Source organism: Carlito syrichta, unplaced genomic scaffold, assembly GCF_000164805.1.
Source record: "Carlito syrichta isolate Samal-C Ts95f unplaced genomic scaffold, Tarsius_syrichta-2.0.1 Scaffold312719, whole genome shotgun sequence".
In the NCBI taxonomy this organism is placed as follows: Eukaryota; Metazoa; Chordata; class Mammalia; order Primates; family Tarsiidae; genus Carlito; species Carlito syrichta.
This window is the reverse complement of record NW_007256815.1, coordinates 251,525-264,190: the sequence shown is the minus strand read 5'-3', so window position 1 is coordinate 264,190 and position 12,666 is coordinate 251,525. Positions and strand designations below refer to the sequence as shown.

The window sequence follows — 12,666 nt, the reverse complement described above, 5'->3', positions numbered from 1 at the left end:
GCCCAGGCTGGTCTCGAACCCCTGAGCTCAGGCAGTCCTCTCACCTCGGCCTCCCAAAGTGCTGGGATTACAGGCTTGAGCCACTGCGCCTGGCCAGCAGTTACTTTCATAGTTAGATTTCATTGACCTTGCCATCTGGATTCAATATTCTCTGGGCACTAGTCCTTTTGGCCTGCCCCGGTTATTATTAAGTTGTGTTTGTGCTTCCAGCCCCTCTGCTGTGCTTCATGGAACCCAAGGATAGCCCTGGAGAGCCTCTGTGAGGAGGGTAAGGGAGGAAACCTGATGTGGCTGCTGGCCCCCTTGGAGTATCCCATCTTCTCTAGTGCTGGTGAAGGTCAGTGGGAAGGAGCCTGGGCTTTATTCTGCCTTTTTTTTTTTTGAGTCTGGGTCTCACTGTCACCCAGGCTGGAGTGCAGTGGCATGGTCATGAGTCACTATAGCTTTACCTCCTGAGTTCGGGTGATCTTTCTGCCTCAGCTTCCTAAGTAGCTGAGACTACAGGTGCATGCCACCACACCTGGTGAAATTTTTTATCTTTTGTAGAAAGAGGGTCTCGCTATGTTCCCCAGGCTGGTTTCAAACTCATGGGCTCAAACAGTCCTCCTGCCTCAGGCTCTCCAAGTGCTGAGATTACAGGCATGAGCCACTGTGCCTGCCCTTATTCTGGTTTTTGAAGAAGGGTTTCTGAAGCGGCTTTGTAATTGGGAGACCTGGAATACCCTGGAGGGGGAAGGTCCTGCAAGGCAACAGCTGTCAAAAGCACATACAAGTGAGCACATCATCGATGATGTCACACTGTTTATGTACTGCTTGATGCTTTGTTTTTCTAAAGTGGCCCTGTGCTTCTGGAGGGCTGAGGCTGGGCTATGACCTTGTCCCCCAGTCTACTATGCACAGCCTAATAGGTGCTCCTCTGTGCTGCAGTCCACTGCTAAGTTCTGACTCCATGCTAGGCACCCTACTAGGCTTTCCTACCATCAGTATGTGGAGAGTAGTGTCTTCTTGAGTCTCTCTTCTTTGCTGAAGGTCACTCTCCTACAGGTGGCTGTCTGCTAGGCCTAGAGCCATGCACACACTTGTGTTCCTGAGCACACGGCAGGTGCTCCAGTGCCAGCCAGCTGCCTGCAAGGCCCTGCCCCTGCTGCCACGCGAGCTCTTTCCCCTGCTGTTCAAGGTGGCCTTCATGGACAAGAAGACGGTTGTACTCCGTGAGCTAGTACACACATGGCCCTTCCCACTGCTCAGCTTCCAGCAGCTGCTGCAAGAGTGTGCCCACTGCAGCCGGGCCCTCCTGCAGGAGCGGCCCAGCACTGAGAGCGTGCAGGCCGTGATCCTGGGGCTGACTGCTCGGCTCCATACCCCAGAGGCTGGGGCTGGTGCACAACCCCTCTGCAGGTATGGACTCACCTAAGTGGCCCTCAGGCTTGTGGGGGTGGGTGCAAAGAGAGTCCCCTGAGAAGGTTCTAGGCTGGGGTTCTGAACTTAGCAAGAGCTCAGTGCAGGAGCAGGCACATTGCTCCTGTCCCAAGGTGGCTGGGAAGGGTTGTGGGCTCTTCCCCTCATCCCCTGTCTCAGACCATTCCTGCTCCCAGGAAGCATGTGCTGCGGGTGCTGGACATGACAGGCCTCCTGGACGACGGTGTGGAGCAGGACCCTGGCACCATGAGCATGTGGGATTGCACAGCAGCTGTGGCCCGCACATGCATTGCCCAGCAGCAGGGTGGGGCTGTAGAGCCTGGGCTGGCCCCTGTCCCTGTGGAAGTGCGTGTGGACCTGCGGGTGAACCGGGCCTCCTATGCATTCCTGCGGGAGGCACTCCGAAGCAGTGTGGGCAGCCCACTGAGGCTCTGCTGCCGGGACTTGCGGGCTGAGGATCTGCCCATGCGCAACACTGTGGCCCTGTTGCAGCTCCTAGACGCAGGCTGCCTGCGCCGTGTAGACCTGCGCTTTAACAACTTGGGCTTGCGTGGCCTGTCTGTTATCATCCCACATGTGGCCCGCTTTCAGCACCTGGCCAGCCTGCGGCTGCACTATGTGCATGGGGACTCAAGGCAACCCTCTGTGGATGGTGAGGACAACTTCCGCTACTTCTTGGCCCAGATGGGCCGCTTCACTTGTCTGCGGGAGCTCAGCATGGGCTCCTCTCTCCTTTCAGGGAGGCTGGACCAGCTGCTCAGGTGAGTGGGCCTCACCATTGCCCTGCCCTTCTCCTTTATGGGGACCCGCCCCGGCTCTGCTTGTCTGTGACCCCTGTGTCCCCCATAGCACCCTGCAGAGCCCCTTGGAGAGCCTGGAGCTGGCCTTCTGTGCTCTGCTGCCTGAGGACCTGCGCTTCCTGGCAAGGAGCCCTCATGCTGCCCACCTCAAGAAGTTGGACCTGAGTGGTAATGATCTCTCCGGTAGCCAGCTGGCACCCTTTCAGGGTTTGTTGCAGGCAGCGGCAGCCACACTGCTGCACCTTGAGCTGACTGAATGCCAGCTTGCTGATACTCAGCTGTTGGCCATACTACCTATCCTGACTCACTGTGCCAGTCTCCGCTACCTCGGTCTCTATGGCAACCCACTGTCCATGGTGGGCCTTAAGGAGCTACTGAGGGACTCAGCAGTGCAGGCTGAGCTGCGTACTGTGGTGCACCCCTTCCCTGTGGACTGCTATGAAGGCCTGCCCTGGCCACCGCCTGCCTCTGTCCTGCTGGAGGCTTCCATCAATGAGGAGAAGTTTGCCCGTGTAGAAGCTGAGCTACACCAACTGCTGCTGGCCTCAGGCCGCGCCCATGTGCTGTGGACCACGGACATCTATGGGCGACTGGCTGCTGACTACTTCAGCCTATGATTGCAAGACTCTGGGTGAGACATAGGCCATCTTGCAGTCTCTTTGGGTAGGCAGTGCTTTTGCTAGGACCCTGCTGGAGGCCTGACACAAAAACACTGGTTTCCAGTTTCCTGCGCGGTCTGCCTTGCTCCTGGACACACCTTGAGCCCCCCACCCCCTTTCTGCAGTGCCCTGTGCGATTTGCCCCACACCTTCCCCCTAACTGGTTGACTATCTGTGGGCCTCAGGGCTGGACTTCAAGCCTGCACTGCACTGCTCAGTTTGGCTGCCCTCCGGGGTCCTGGCTGTATCTCCTAATATTTTAGGATCCCAGCTGTGAGCTGTGAGAGACAGGGATCTCTGGGTCCCTCCCCCATTCCCTTACAGAGAGCCCAGTGCTCTGAGGTTGAAGGACGTGCCTGCTTCAGGGAGGCTTGGGTCCCTTTGCACTCTGGGGCCTTTTACATGTGTCCTGCCTAGCACCCAGCCACCCCATTGGGCTGAGCTCTGGCACTGGAGGGTGTCATCAAGGTACAAACGTGCAGTATGTCTGGAACTTGAATTTGTGACTCTTTTTTTCTGTCCTAATTGGTCGGTAACTGGTTCCCATCTTGCTGTCACCCCCAGCATGGTCACTAGGCAACAACTGTCATCCAGCCTGTTGCTTCCGCCTCCTTTGCAACCCCACCAGCATCGCCAGCCAGTCCTTGCTCCTCTGCCCTAGCCACTTTGGAGAAGCCCAAGACCCTACAGTGGGCCGTCCAGGGCCAGGGAAGGGCCTTCACAGAGCTGGAGGTTGGGGATATCTCGGAGAGAATATCTTTTCTGGAGGGCCTCAAGGGGGGTTGTTGGGACCTCCCTTCCCACCCTACATTGATAAGCGAGGACCAGTGTGCAGCACTTCAGGCACCCCTCTGTACCAACTCCCTTGCCCCGCACCCCATGGCCCCCAGACACAGCTCGGCGTACACTGCGCGGCTTCCACCTTTACTGACGGAGCATGCGCGAGGCCAGGCCGGCCAATCCCCGGCGCCTACGTCATCCGCGCGCGCCGACCTCAGCAGTGGATCTCGTAGGCGACTGGCGGCGGGACGCGGAGCCCGGGCACAGCCCCCTCGGCTGAAGCGCGGTCTGCTGGTGCTTCCACCGGTCCCTCAGAGAAAAGCGGCTTGGAGCGGTCGATGACGAACATTTCGTGGCCACGCTCGTCGCGGAGCTCCTCGAGCTGTGCGAAGGTGCAGGGACCGTCCGAGTAATCGTTGACAAACAGCGCGCCTTCCCCCGGCGGCGCCCGCGCCTTTTTCCGTCTGCGGCGCCGACGACAAATCATGGCAGTCAGCAGCAGTGCTGGGAGCGCCAGCAGCGCGATAGCCGCCGCGATGGCCGTCTGCGTGGCTAGGCCCAGGGCGCGGAAGGCCATGCTCCCCGTCTCGGGCCGCGGCGCGTGGCCGACGGGTCGGGGGGCTGGAGGCGGCGGCGGCGGTGGCTGCTGTCGGGAAGGCGTTGACCAGAATGCGGACGGCACGCGGGCGGCGCCGCCGGCGTTGGTGGCTTCGCACTCGTACTTACCGGCGTGCGCCAGCGTGATGTTGGTGAGGAAGAGCATACCGCTGCCCGTGTCCGAGGCCGCATGCCCACCCAGGCCCGGCGCCCCGCCTTCTAGCTGGGCTTGGGCCCGCGGTTGGCCCTCGCGGGGCTGGGACACCTTTTTCCAGGTCACCAGGGGTTGCGGGTAGCCGGAGGCCTGGCAGGCTACTCGCAGGTCCTCACCCAGGTTGGCTGTGAGCTCCAGCGGCTGCACGTGCACAGAAGGCGGAATGCAGATGAGGCTGCTGTGGGATACGTCCAGGAGACTCTGAAGCGCCAGGCGCGGGGGCTCTGCACACATGATCTTCTTGTCCCTGGAGCTGAGCAGCCGCTGACCCCCTTCCTTGATCCAAGCGCCTAGCCAGTGCAGGGCGCAGTCACAGCGCCATGGATTCTCTGTGAGAGAGCAGCAGCAGCGTGCAGGTGGCTTGGGGTGGCTCTATAACGCAGCCTGTGCAGTTTGGTTCTGCTGGCTGGCAGAGCAGGAGCCTATTTCCCACCTCCCACAGCCCCTGCACACGGAGTCAAGGAGCCCTGCAACCCATCTCTGATCCCAAGCTCCTTGGGGTGGGGGCCCTTCACCCCTCCTCCCTTTTAGTTCTGTGATGGCCTGTTTTAGGCCACTTTTCCACCAGTCTCTGAGAAAGCACCTGCTTCTCTTAAGTGTTCCTGAAACAAGTCTCATTGTTTTAGGGAAGCTCAGTGTCCACATGGACATTCTACCAGCATTAAAACCTTGCATGTTCTCTCAGTCTTGTCCTGGAGTGTCCTCTCCTGGATATGCTGCAAATCCTGGTCAGCTGTCTCCAGTTTTTGACTGCCTGCCCACTGATGGCCCCAAAGTGTGCAAAACCCTCAATTCTGTTAAGCCAGTCTGTCTTAGGCAGGGTATCTAAACTGTGCTCCCACAAGCACCTCCATTTTTTGCAGCCCTCCCCCGTGGTTGCAGGTATTGATGTGGCCCTCCAGAATGTTGCCCATTGCCTACCGTTGGAGCCTCTCCCCACCCCCCTCGCTACATGTGGGCCTGCTCCCTACTGCCACCGTTGGGGTCAAGGCAAAAACCTTTTCCCAAATAAGATGTACCTGTGAGCCGCAGGACTTGCAGGCTGGCCAGGGGCTGCAGGGCCTCTCTGCTGATGGTGCCCAGCTGGTTCCTGCTGAGATCCAGCAGGGCCAGGGAGGACAGCCCAGCCAGAGCCTGATCCTCCAGCAACTCAATGCTGTTTTCTTGCAGGTGAAGCTCCTGCAGTCGCTGAAGCAGGAACAGCAGATCATCAGGAAAAAGGGGGGAGTGGGTTCCCTTCTTACCACACTAGACTAGGTTGACTTTTTCCCCCTTAACACTCCAGCTCGGCAGGGCGAATGGCGGTACAGGAGGATCCCACCCTTTTTTGGCCTCTGGCGCTCACCGGCAGGTGCAAGAAGGTGAAATCCAGCAGCCTCGCCAGCTGGTTGCCTGCTAGGTAGAGTACACGCAGCTGGGCCAGTCCCGTGAAAGCGCCGCCGCGCAAGCCGCGCAGCCGGTTGCCGGTAAGCGCCAGCTCGAGCAGGCGCGGCTGCGCGCGGAAGGCGCCGGATTCCAGGGCGCGCAGGCTGTTGTTGTGCAGGTAGAGACGGCGCAGAGCGGCAAGCGGCGCTAGAGCGCCAGGCTCCAGGCGCGCGATGTTGTTGTCCTGCAGGAACAGTGTCTGCGGGCCAGGGGAAGTAGAGATGCTTACCTCACTGCGAGGGTCTTCTTTTCTCCGGGGGCGCCCCAGCCTCCCGCAGCCCCACACGGTGCCCACCTGCGTCCCGGGCGGGATTCCCGGCGGGATGACGCGCAGCCGCAGGGCGCCGCACTCCACCGTGGCACTGTAGCAGCGGCAGGCTGCCGGGCACCCAGTGGCACGAGGTGAAAGTCCGGGCAGCAGCGGGGGCAGCAGCAGCAGAAGCACCAGCGCAGAAGCCCCAGGGGCCATTTCCCAAGGGATCGGCTGCCTATTGGCTTCCCCACGGTCCGGCCCCGGATGGAATGCCCCTCCTGAAACACAGGTTGGAAGCCCAGTCCTAACATTCAAGAACCAGCGCAAGAACACAAATGGAGGCTCACACCCTGTGTCTAACTTTGGAGAAGTTATAAATCAAGAAATTTAGAATTCCTGGTGTCCTCAGAGTCTCCTCAAAGGATGTGGCCATGTGGGGAGAGCCTTCCCAACCTCAGCCTTCTACTCCACTCCTGCCCCACACTTTCTGCTCATCACGTGGATATCCGGACAACTGGCCACTCCTTTGTTTTAGGGTGCAGGAGTGGTGCAGGGTATGAGCTTGGGTGGCAATGGGCTATTAGTCAGAGAGTAGACCATGGGCAGACATGCTCCCTTGTGTTTATCCTGTGAGTACTGGCGTGAGACCTCCTGAGGTCCAGAGCAAAGGTCTATTTTGTGTCCCCAGGGCAAAGTCTAGGGTCCCACTTGACTCTAACCCAGGTCCTTAACCAAAAAGTCATCTTGTTCCTAGAACTCATGTTCTGTTCCCCACCCTGGGACAGATCAAGCCTCTTATGACTTGGTCAGGGATATAGGCAGAACTGGTCTCAGAGGAGTCACTTGCCACGGTTAAGTTCAGGGACAACTTTGTCCAGCCCCTGCTCCTACCCGCCTAGGGGTGGGAGTGGGTGGACCAGCTAACTAGAATTGGGTTTTTTTCTCAAGTAACTTGTTAGATAATTGGAGAGTGAGACAAACAATAGGAAAGTCAGCTTAGATGCCATGGACCTATGCTTTCCACGCTGGCTACCAGAAAGGTGTACTTGGTGATAGGTGGGGCCCTGGAAGAGCTGGGGCGTGACAGGGGCACTGGGTCATCCACTGAGTTTCTAGTGTAGTTTCCCAAGTAGGCTCTGGGAGTATGACCTCTGAGACCACGAGGGAGCATGTAGTTTGCTAGAGGATTTTACACATTGCAACTGTAGCCCTACAAAGATTAGAAGCCAGGGGTCTGGTTCCAGGAACAATGAGCCCAGTTTAAAAGGTGGAAACCTGGGCTTACAAGGCAGCATGTCTGGAGCCAGGGAAGACAGGGCTGAGGATGTCCTGTTTCAGCCTCACCTGGTTGGTCTCTCCTCTGAACACCTGCCTGTCCACCAGGTATCCCTGCTTGCTGTGAGTCATGTGGAAAGGTACCAAGTGACCTTGGTCTTTGTTTAAATTTTACCCTAAATTGTAATTCACATGATTGTTTAAAGTCACTTGAGATAAGGTAAGCACAGCAATAAAGTTTTAATGAAATAGCTTTGGCCCAGGCAGAGGCAGTTCCCAGATGTCTCAGGATGTGTATGAACCCCAAGAAGCTCAGGGCACTCACTGGGCCCCTGGGATCCATTTCTCCAGAGTACAAAGGGCTGGCCCATGGCCCCTGACCAGGTCCACCCAGCTTCCAGCAGCAGGGCTTCTCAAGTAGAGAAGGTTCTTGTCCTCCTCAGAACTCAGGGTGCTGCTGCTCATGCTGACCACTCTTCCCCCCCAGATGCAGATTGGTGTAGAAGGGCTGGCCAGGACAGGGATGAGGGCTCCAAGCAGGAAGGGCCCGAGATCCTTTTACCAGAGGACCAACCCCTAATCCGCTGGGCAGGGCATCACACACAGATTTCCATGATGGCTGTTACTGCCTCCTGGGCGCCTGTCTGTGAGGGAAGGTGGGGGTGGGGGGAAGAGGGTGGAAAGCCCTGTGGCCCCCACAGCGGGCGCAGTGCAAGGCCCAAGCCGGGGTCTCTGAGCGCTGCGTTCTGAACTGTCCTTGCGATTCAGTGCCTCGATCCTCTAGGGCCTCCCCTGCCATCTCCTCCTCCCCCCATCGCCATCCCCCCGCCCAGCGCCAGTCGGCCCCCGGCTGGGTTCAAGGAGGGCGTGGCCTCCGCATCACCCATTCCCCGCCAGGACGCACGTCCTTCTCAGGGTGCACCGGGGTCAAAGCCGGGACGGTCCTTGATTCCGCCCCGGTGACCTTGGGTCGGGCGTCCCCTCACCTGACGCTCCGGCGGCGAGAGGCTCCCCCGCCGTGCCTGCGGCGGCCCCGGCCCGAGCAGCGGCTGGGCGGGGAGGCGGGGGGACGCTCGCGCACGCGCACCAAATCTCCGTGCCTTCTGCCTCCACCGCCAGAGCCTGACGTTGCGAGCGCGGGCCAATCCAGAGGACGCCAGGAGCCGGGTGCGAGGGGAGAAGCGCGTCGTTGGGAGAGTAGAGGGTCCGGTACGACCGGGCCGCGGCAGCACCTTGGACAGCGCCAGGCGGGGCCGCGGTGCTTCCGCGCGCACGCGCACTCGGCCGGCGCGAGCGCAGCGACGCGGGCCTTCTAGGGTGCGGGGACGCCGGGAGAAGAACCCGGGGCCTGTCGAGGGGGAAAGGCGCGGGTATGCTGGGGAGCCGGGTATGCGCTGGGAACGCCGGAGAGCTGGGGGTGATGCTGGGGGCGCCGGCGGCTAAGCCGGGAATAGCAGCGGGGCCAGGTCCATGGTGAGGGCGAGGCGATGGCCCTGCCAGAGCACGTGAGTGGGCAGCGCAGGCTCGCCGGACCCGTACTCGAAGCAGGCGCTGAGCTCGAAGGCCAGGGCAGAGCGCACCAGGCCCACGCCGCCCGCTCGCTCTGGCGCCGGGTGGTACAGGCGCCCGTTGGCTGCCAGAGGCAGCAGACGCGCCGGCTCGAAGGGCACGGCCAGGGCCTCGCCGCCGCCGCAGTAAGTGAGGCGTGGGGGCCCGGGACCGGCGGCCAGCAGGTGCGTGAAGACCACTGGCCGGTCCTCACAGCGCAGGAAGTTGCGCTCTCTGCCACAAGGTGAGAGAAAGGGGAAGGAGGCCTCGTAGCGCCCGCTGCGGTTGGGTCTCAGACGGGAGAAGAAGGTGACCAGGAACTGCAGGTCTAGGGGAGTGAAGGGCGCGGATGCTCACCATGCTGGGTGCCCAAGGCCTTCGGGCCCTGTACCACACCAAGGGATGGCGCTGGCTGTTGGAGGGTCACCATTAGCGGCGCTCCTGAGCCAGGACGCACACTGCCTTGGTGTGGGTGGCCCGCCGGCAGGGTGGGGAGCGGAGCCCATCCAGGGCTGCTCTGGAGGGAGAATGAAGGGGAAGTGGAGGGCAGTGCAGTAGTACCTTTGAAGCAGGTAATGAAATTCTTCATTTTGGAATCATCCAGGAAAAGCTGCAGACAAAGGGGTAGGCAGTGATGAGTCCCAGGGGACAGGTAGGGGCAGGGAAGCTAGGGCGGTCCTGAGGCCTGGCCTGTGCCCACTTTCCTTGCTTGTCTGTGCATACAGTGTGCAAGGAGGCTTGTGGAAGGTAAACCTTGGGGCCCTGCAGTTTCTCTGCATCTATCCGCACGCCAAGCCGTGCTTTCTTGCACAAAGTTTCCTGGGCCGGCAAGCCTTTCCCGTATCTTCTCCCTCTTTTCAAGTTTCTAATCATTTGTGCCACCTCCTCCTCGAACGGGCAATGCGGCCTGGCTGTTTCCTCGGCAGTGGCGAGATTTCAGCGTCGGAGCCAGGGGCCTGCAGGGCAGGTCAGGATCCGGAGCTGCACAGCGCAACAGGGATGCGGCCTGTGTGGGAGACTGGCCGCTGAGGGTCGGAGTGCCTAGGCCCCTGGGCCTAAATTGACCCAGCAGCCCGAGTTTTTTCATCGCGCTGCCCCAGTCTGTACAGTCGGGATCTTTTACCTTGTAGGCTCCGCCCACCCCTCAAGCCCCTCCCCTCCAACGGGAGCCCCCTCCCGTCCCCAAACCCCGGGGAGGACCTCTCTCCGGCTAGCCCCTCACAAGGTCCCCCCTCCCTCTGGCTCCACCCCTCACAGGAACCCACCCCTCCAGCCCCGCCACCGCGTGTACAGGCTCCGCCCGGGCCCACCTGACCCTGGTGGTCCACATAATAGAAGTACTCGCGTGTCCGGGGCTCGGGACTCTGGCCTTGCGTGTAGGGGATGGCCCCGTCTCCGCTGCAGGCCCGGGCTCCCCGCAACCGCACCAAGGCGAAGGCCCGGAGCGCCCCGCTCGGCGGCCACATTCTCCTCCCCGGCCGGAAACGGCCGGCAGGTCACGAGAGAGGCGGTGCTGCGCGATCACGTGCCCCTTGGGTGCAGTAGCCTAGGGCTTTGCGTTCCGGCGGCGGCCGCGGAAATCGCCCACCTGGCTGCGCCCAACTCCCCTACCCCAGGCGGCGCTGAGTGCCCTTCCTTTTCCTTAGGGCGTTTAGCAGCCGCCCGCCCGAGGGCGAGGGCGAGGGCGGAGGCGGGTGGGAGATCCGGGAGAAGAGTCGGCGGGGACCACCCCGCTCTATTGGCCTTGTATCTCCTCTACCCCCTAGGAAAGCAGGCTCGTGGGACAGTCTGCTTGCTCCACTCGGTGTCCAGAAAAGATCTGGTTAACCGCCCAGAGACTTGTGCCGACGGAGGGGTGGTTAGAGAAAGCCCAATCCCTGCGGATTCGGGCTCGGACCCAGGATCACAAGCAGCACCCCTATCCTCCTCCCAACCCGCCATCCCCTAAGCCGCCGTCCAGTCGGCCCGAGTTTTGCGCGTCCAGCCCCCAGACCCCGCGGCAACGGGAAGGAACAGGAAGCAAGTGTCCATAAGTACTTTATTCACACAAAGTGTTGTTGCCTCTCGGGTCCATGCGTCAGGGCGAGCGAGCGTCTGTGGCCGGGCCGCACCCGCCAGGGACCCGAGACCATCCGACTGAGGACGCCCCTCCCCCAGGGAACAACCGGGCCTCGGCAGGGCCGGGCTTTTTTGTTTTTAATAAATAAAAACTCAACTCTAAAAAATATATATATAAAAACTGGGGAGAAATTAAATTTTACAACAATCGGAACTCAAATTCCAAAAATGGAAAATGTACAAACAGAGTTTAGGTACCCCCAGCAGCTCTGGCCTAAACAAGGGCAGTCCTGGGCCCCCCAGGCTCCTTCCGTCTCATCTGCTGCAGGTCCAGGATGGGGTAGGGCTTGGTTTTTGGTCAGAAGCCAAGAAAGGTTGGAGAAGAAAAAAAGGAATGATACCAACTTGCTCTGCACAGAGGACGAGGACGGCTCAGAGATAAATAGCATTTGGGTTAAAACTATGTCATTAACAAATTTAGCTCTTATATCTTTCGCTCTATTTATATCTCTATACACTGGTGGGCTGGGTACAGGATAGATTCTGGATTTACAGTTACACGAAGAAAAAATACTCTCGCCCCTCCCCCACCCTGCCCCAAGAATGCCTGCCCAGCCCTGCCCCCAACCCCAGAGGACTTTGGTTTGGGGGCCCCTCCCCACCCACCTGCCAGGTCCCGGGCCTGCTGGGCCCTGCTCAGGTGTTGGGCAGCCTAGTGCCCTGGAGCCCCCAAACTCCTGAGCAGTCAGTCACCAGCTGGAGGCCACCGGCAGGGGTAGGAGAAAACAGAGACAGGTCCGGAAGCTCCCTCGGGGGAGGGCAAGGACTAGGGAGAGCTACAGGCAAGGAGACCAAGGGATGAAGGAAGCAAGGGAAGAATGGGGCAGCCGGGCAGGGCCAGGCTGAACACAGGAGCCCCAGGGAGACAGCCCAGCCCCAAAGGAGGGTGGCGTGTGCTCTCGGGCCGGCCCGGGAGGGGCAGTGTCGCTCGGCTCCAGGAAACAGAAGGCACTTTCTCGGGGCTGACCTGCGTGGCCAGCGGTGGGCGAGGCGGTGCCCGCGGGAACTGGCCATGAGGTGGGGGGCCAGAGGCGCCCTTCCCGCAGCTCCTCTGCGCTGGCTGCACCCAAGACCAGGCAGACGACAACGTGGGGAGCGCCTGGGGCTGAGGGCCTGGGGGGAGGGTAGGAGGTTCCAAGGCTGGGGCGGGCAATTCTGGCACCTCTGCTCAGAGAGCAAGTGTGGGATTCGGCCGGGTTGGGGGATAGCGGCCAGGGCGGGCATCGGGCGGGGCCTGGCATGCTACCTCCGCGGCTGGGACGTTCCCTCCCCCCTCCCTGCGTGCTTCCCCCACTGCCGGGTGCACCCGCGCTCCCGGTCTGTCCCCGCCTGTGGGTCCTTGGGCGCCCGCGTGCTATAGCACGCCTTCCATGAAGCTGGTGTCCAGATGCTGGATGAGCACGCGCAGAAAGGACATCTCCTTGCGGGTATTCTCGAAGATGACGCGTGGGTCGTCGGACTGGCAGCGTAGGCAGTTGGGCGCCATCACCATGGCTAAGTTGCTGACGTCCATCTTGGTGATGGCCACGTTGGCTGGCTGCACGAACACCTGGGCGGAGGGTGGAGGGTAGGCGGGGC

At 60.6% G+C, this 12,666-nt stretch overlaps 4 protein-coding genes across 6 annotated transcripts in view; 1 reads left to right on the top strand and 3 right to left on the bottom strand.

Moving 5' to 3' along the window:
* Positions 1–3,377, top strand: part of LRRC14 (leucine rich repeat containing 14) — a 4,605-nt gene extending 1,228 nt beyond the window's left edge. The window contains exons 2-4 of the mRNA XM_008069969.2: positions 1,045–1,398; positions 1,596–2,180; positions 2,269–3,377. Of these exons, the coding sequence (XP_008068160.1) occupies positions 1,070–1,398; positions 1,596–2,180; positions 2,269–2,836 (1,482 nt within the window). The 5' untranslated portion in view covers positions 1,045–1,069 and the 3' untranslated portion in view covers positions 2,837–3,377. The remainder of the gene's footprint in view (positions 1–1,044; positions 1,399–1,595; positions 2,181–2,268) is intronic.
* A 401-nt stretch (positions 3,378–3,778) lies between these two features.
* Positions 3,779–6,372, bottom strand: LRRC24 (leucine rich repeat containing 24). Its single transcript, XM_008069968.2, has 4 exons — positions 6,190–6,372; positions 5,815–6,093; positions 5,489–5,657; positions 3,779–4,798 (listed from the first exon to the last, which is right to left on the bottom strand). The coding sequence occupies exons 1-4, from the start codon at positions 6,361–6,363 to the stop codon at positions 3,873–3,875; spliced, it is 1,548 nt and encodes a 515-aa protein (XP_008068159.1). The 5' UTR covers positions 6,364–6,372; the 3' UTR covers positions 3,779–3,872.
* Positions 6,373–8,844: 2,472 nt separating this feature from the next.
* CUNH8orf82 (chromosome unknown C8orf82 homolog) lies at positions 8,845–10,545 on the bottom strand. The gene is made up of 3 exons (XM_008070006.2): positions 10,281–10,545; positions 9,532–9,580; positions 8,845–9,298 (listed from the first exon to the last, which is right to left on the bottom strand). The coding sequence occupies exons 1-3, from the start codon at positions 10,434–10,436 to the stop codon at positions 8,862–8,864; spliced, it is 642 nt and encodes a 213-aa protein (XP_008068197.1). The 5' UTR covers positions 10,437–10,545; the 3' UTR covers positions 8,845–8,861.
* A 1,804-nt stretch (positions 10,546–12,349) lies between these two features.
* The window catches only part of ARHGAP39 (Rho GTPase activating protein 39), a 73,534-nt gene continuing 73,217 nt past the window's right edge, over positions 12,350–12,666 (bottom strand). For all 3 annotated transcript variants that reach the window (XM_021718560.1, XM_008069966.2, XM_008069967.2), the window contains one exon: positions 12,350–12,637. In XM_021718560.1, coding sequence (XP_021574235.1) covers positions 12,443–12,637 — 195 coding nt within the window. In that variant the 3' untranslated portion in view covers positions 12,350–12,442. The remainder of the gene's footprint in view (positions 12,638–12,666) is intronic.

Excerpts from the sequence above, each read along its gene's own strand:
- LRRC24 (XM_008069968.2), bottom strand. The coding sequence starts at position 6,363 with ATGGCCCCTGGGGCTTCTGCGCTGGTGCTTCTGCTGCTGCTGCCCCCG. Across the intron at positions 6,094-6,189 it reads GAATCCCGCCCGGGACGCAG|ACACTGTTCCTGCAGGACAA; the intron begins GTGGGCACCGTG and ends CCTGGCCCGCAG. Across the intron at positions 5,658-5,814 it reads TCACCTTCTTGCACCTGCCG|CGACTGCAGGAGCTTCACCT; the intron begins GTGAGCGCCAGA and ends TTCCTGCTTCAG.
- CUNH8orf82 (XM_008070006.2), bottom strand. The coding sequence starts at position 10,436 with ATGTGGCCGCCGAGCGGGGCGCTCCGGGCCTTCGCCTTGGTGCGGTTG. Across the intron at positions 9,581-10,280 it reads ATGTGGACCACCAGGGTCAG|CTTTTCCTGGATGATTCCAA; the intron begins GTGGGCCCGGGC and ends CTTTGTCTGCAG. Across the intron at positions 9,299-9,531 it reads TTTCATTACCTGCTTCAAAG|ACCTGCAGTTCCTGGTCACC; the intron begins GTACTACTGCAC and ends TCACTCCCCTAG.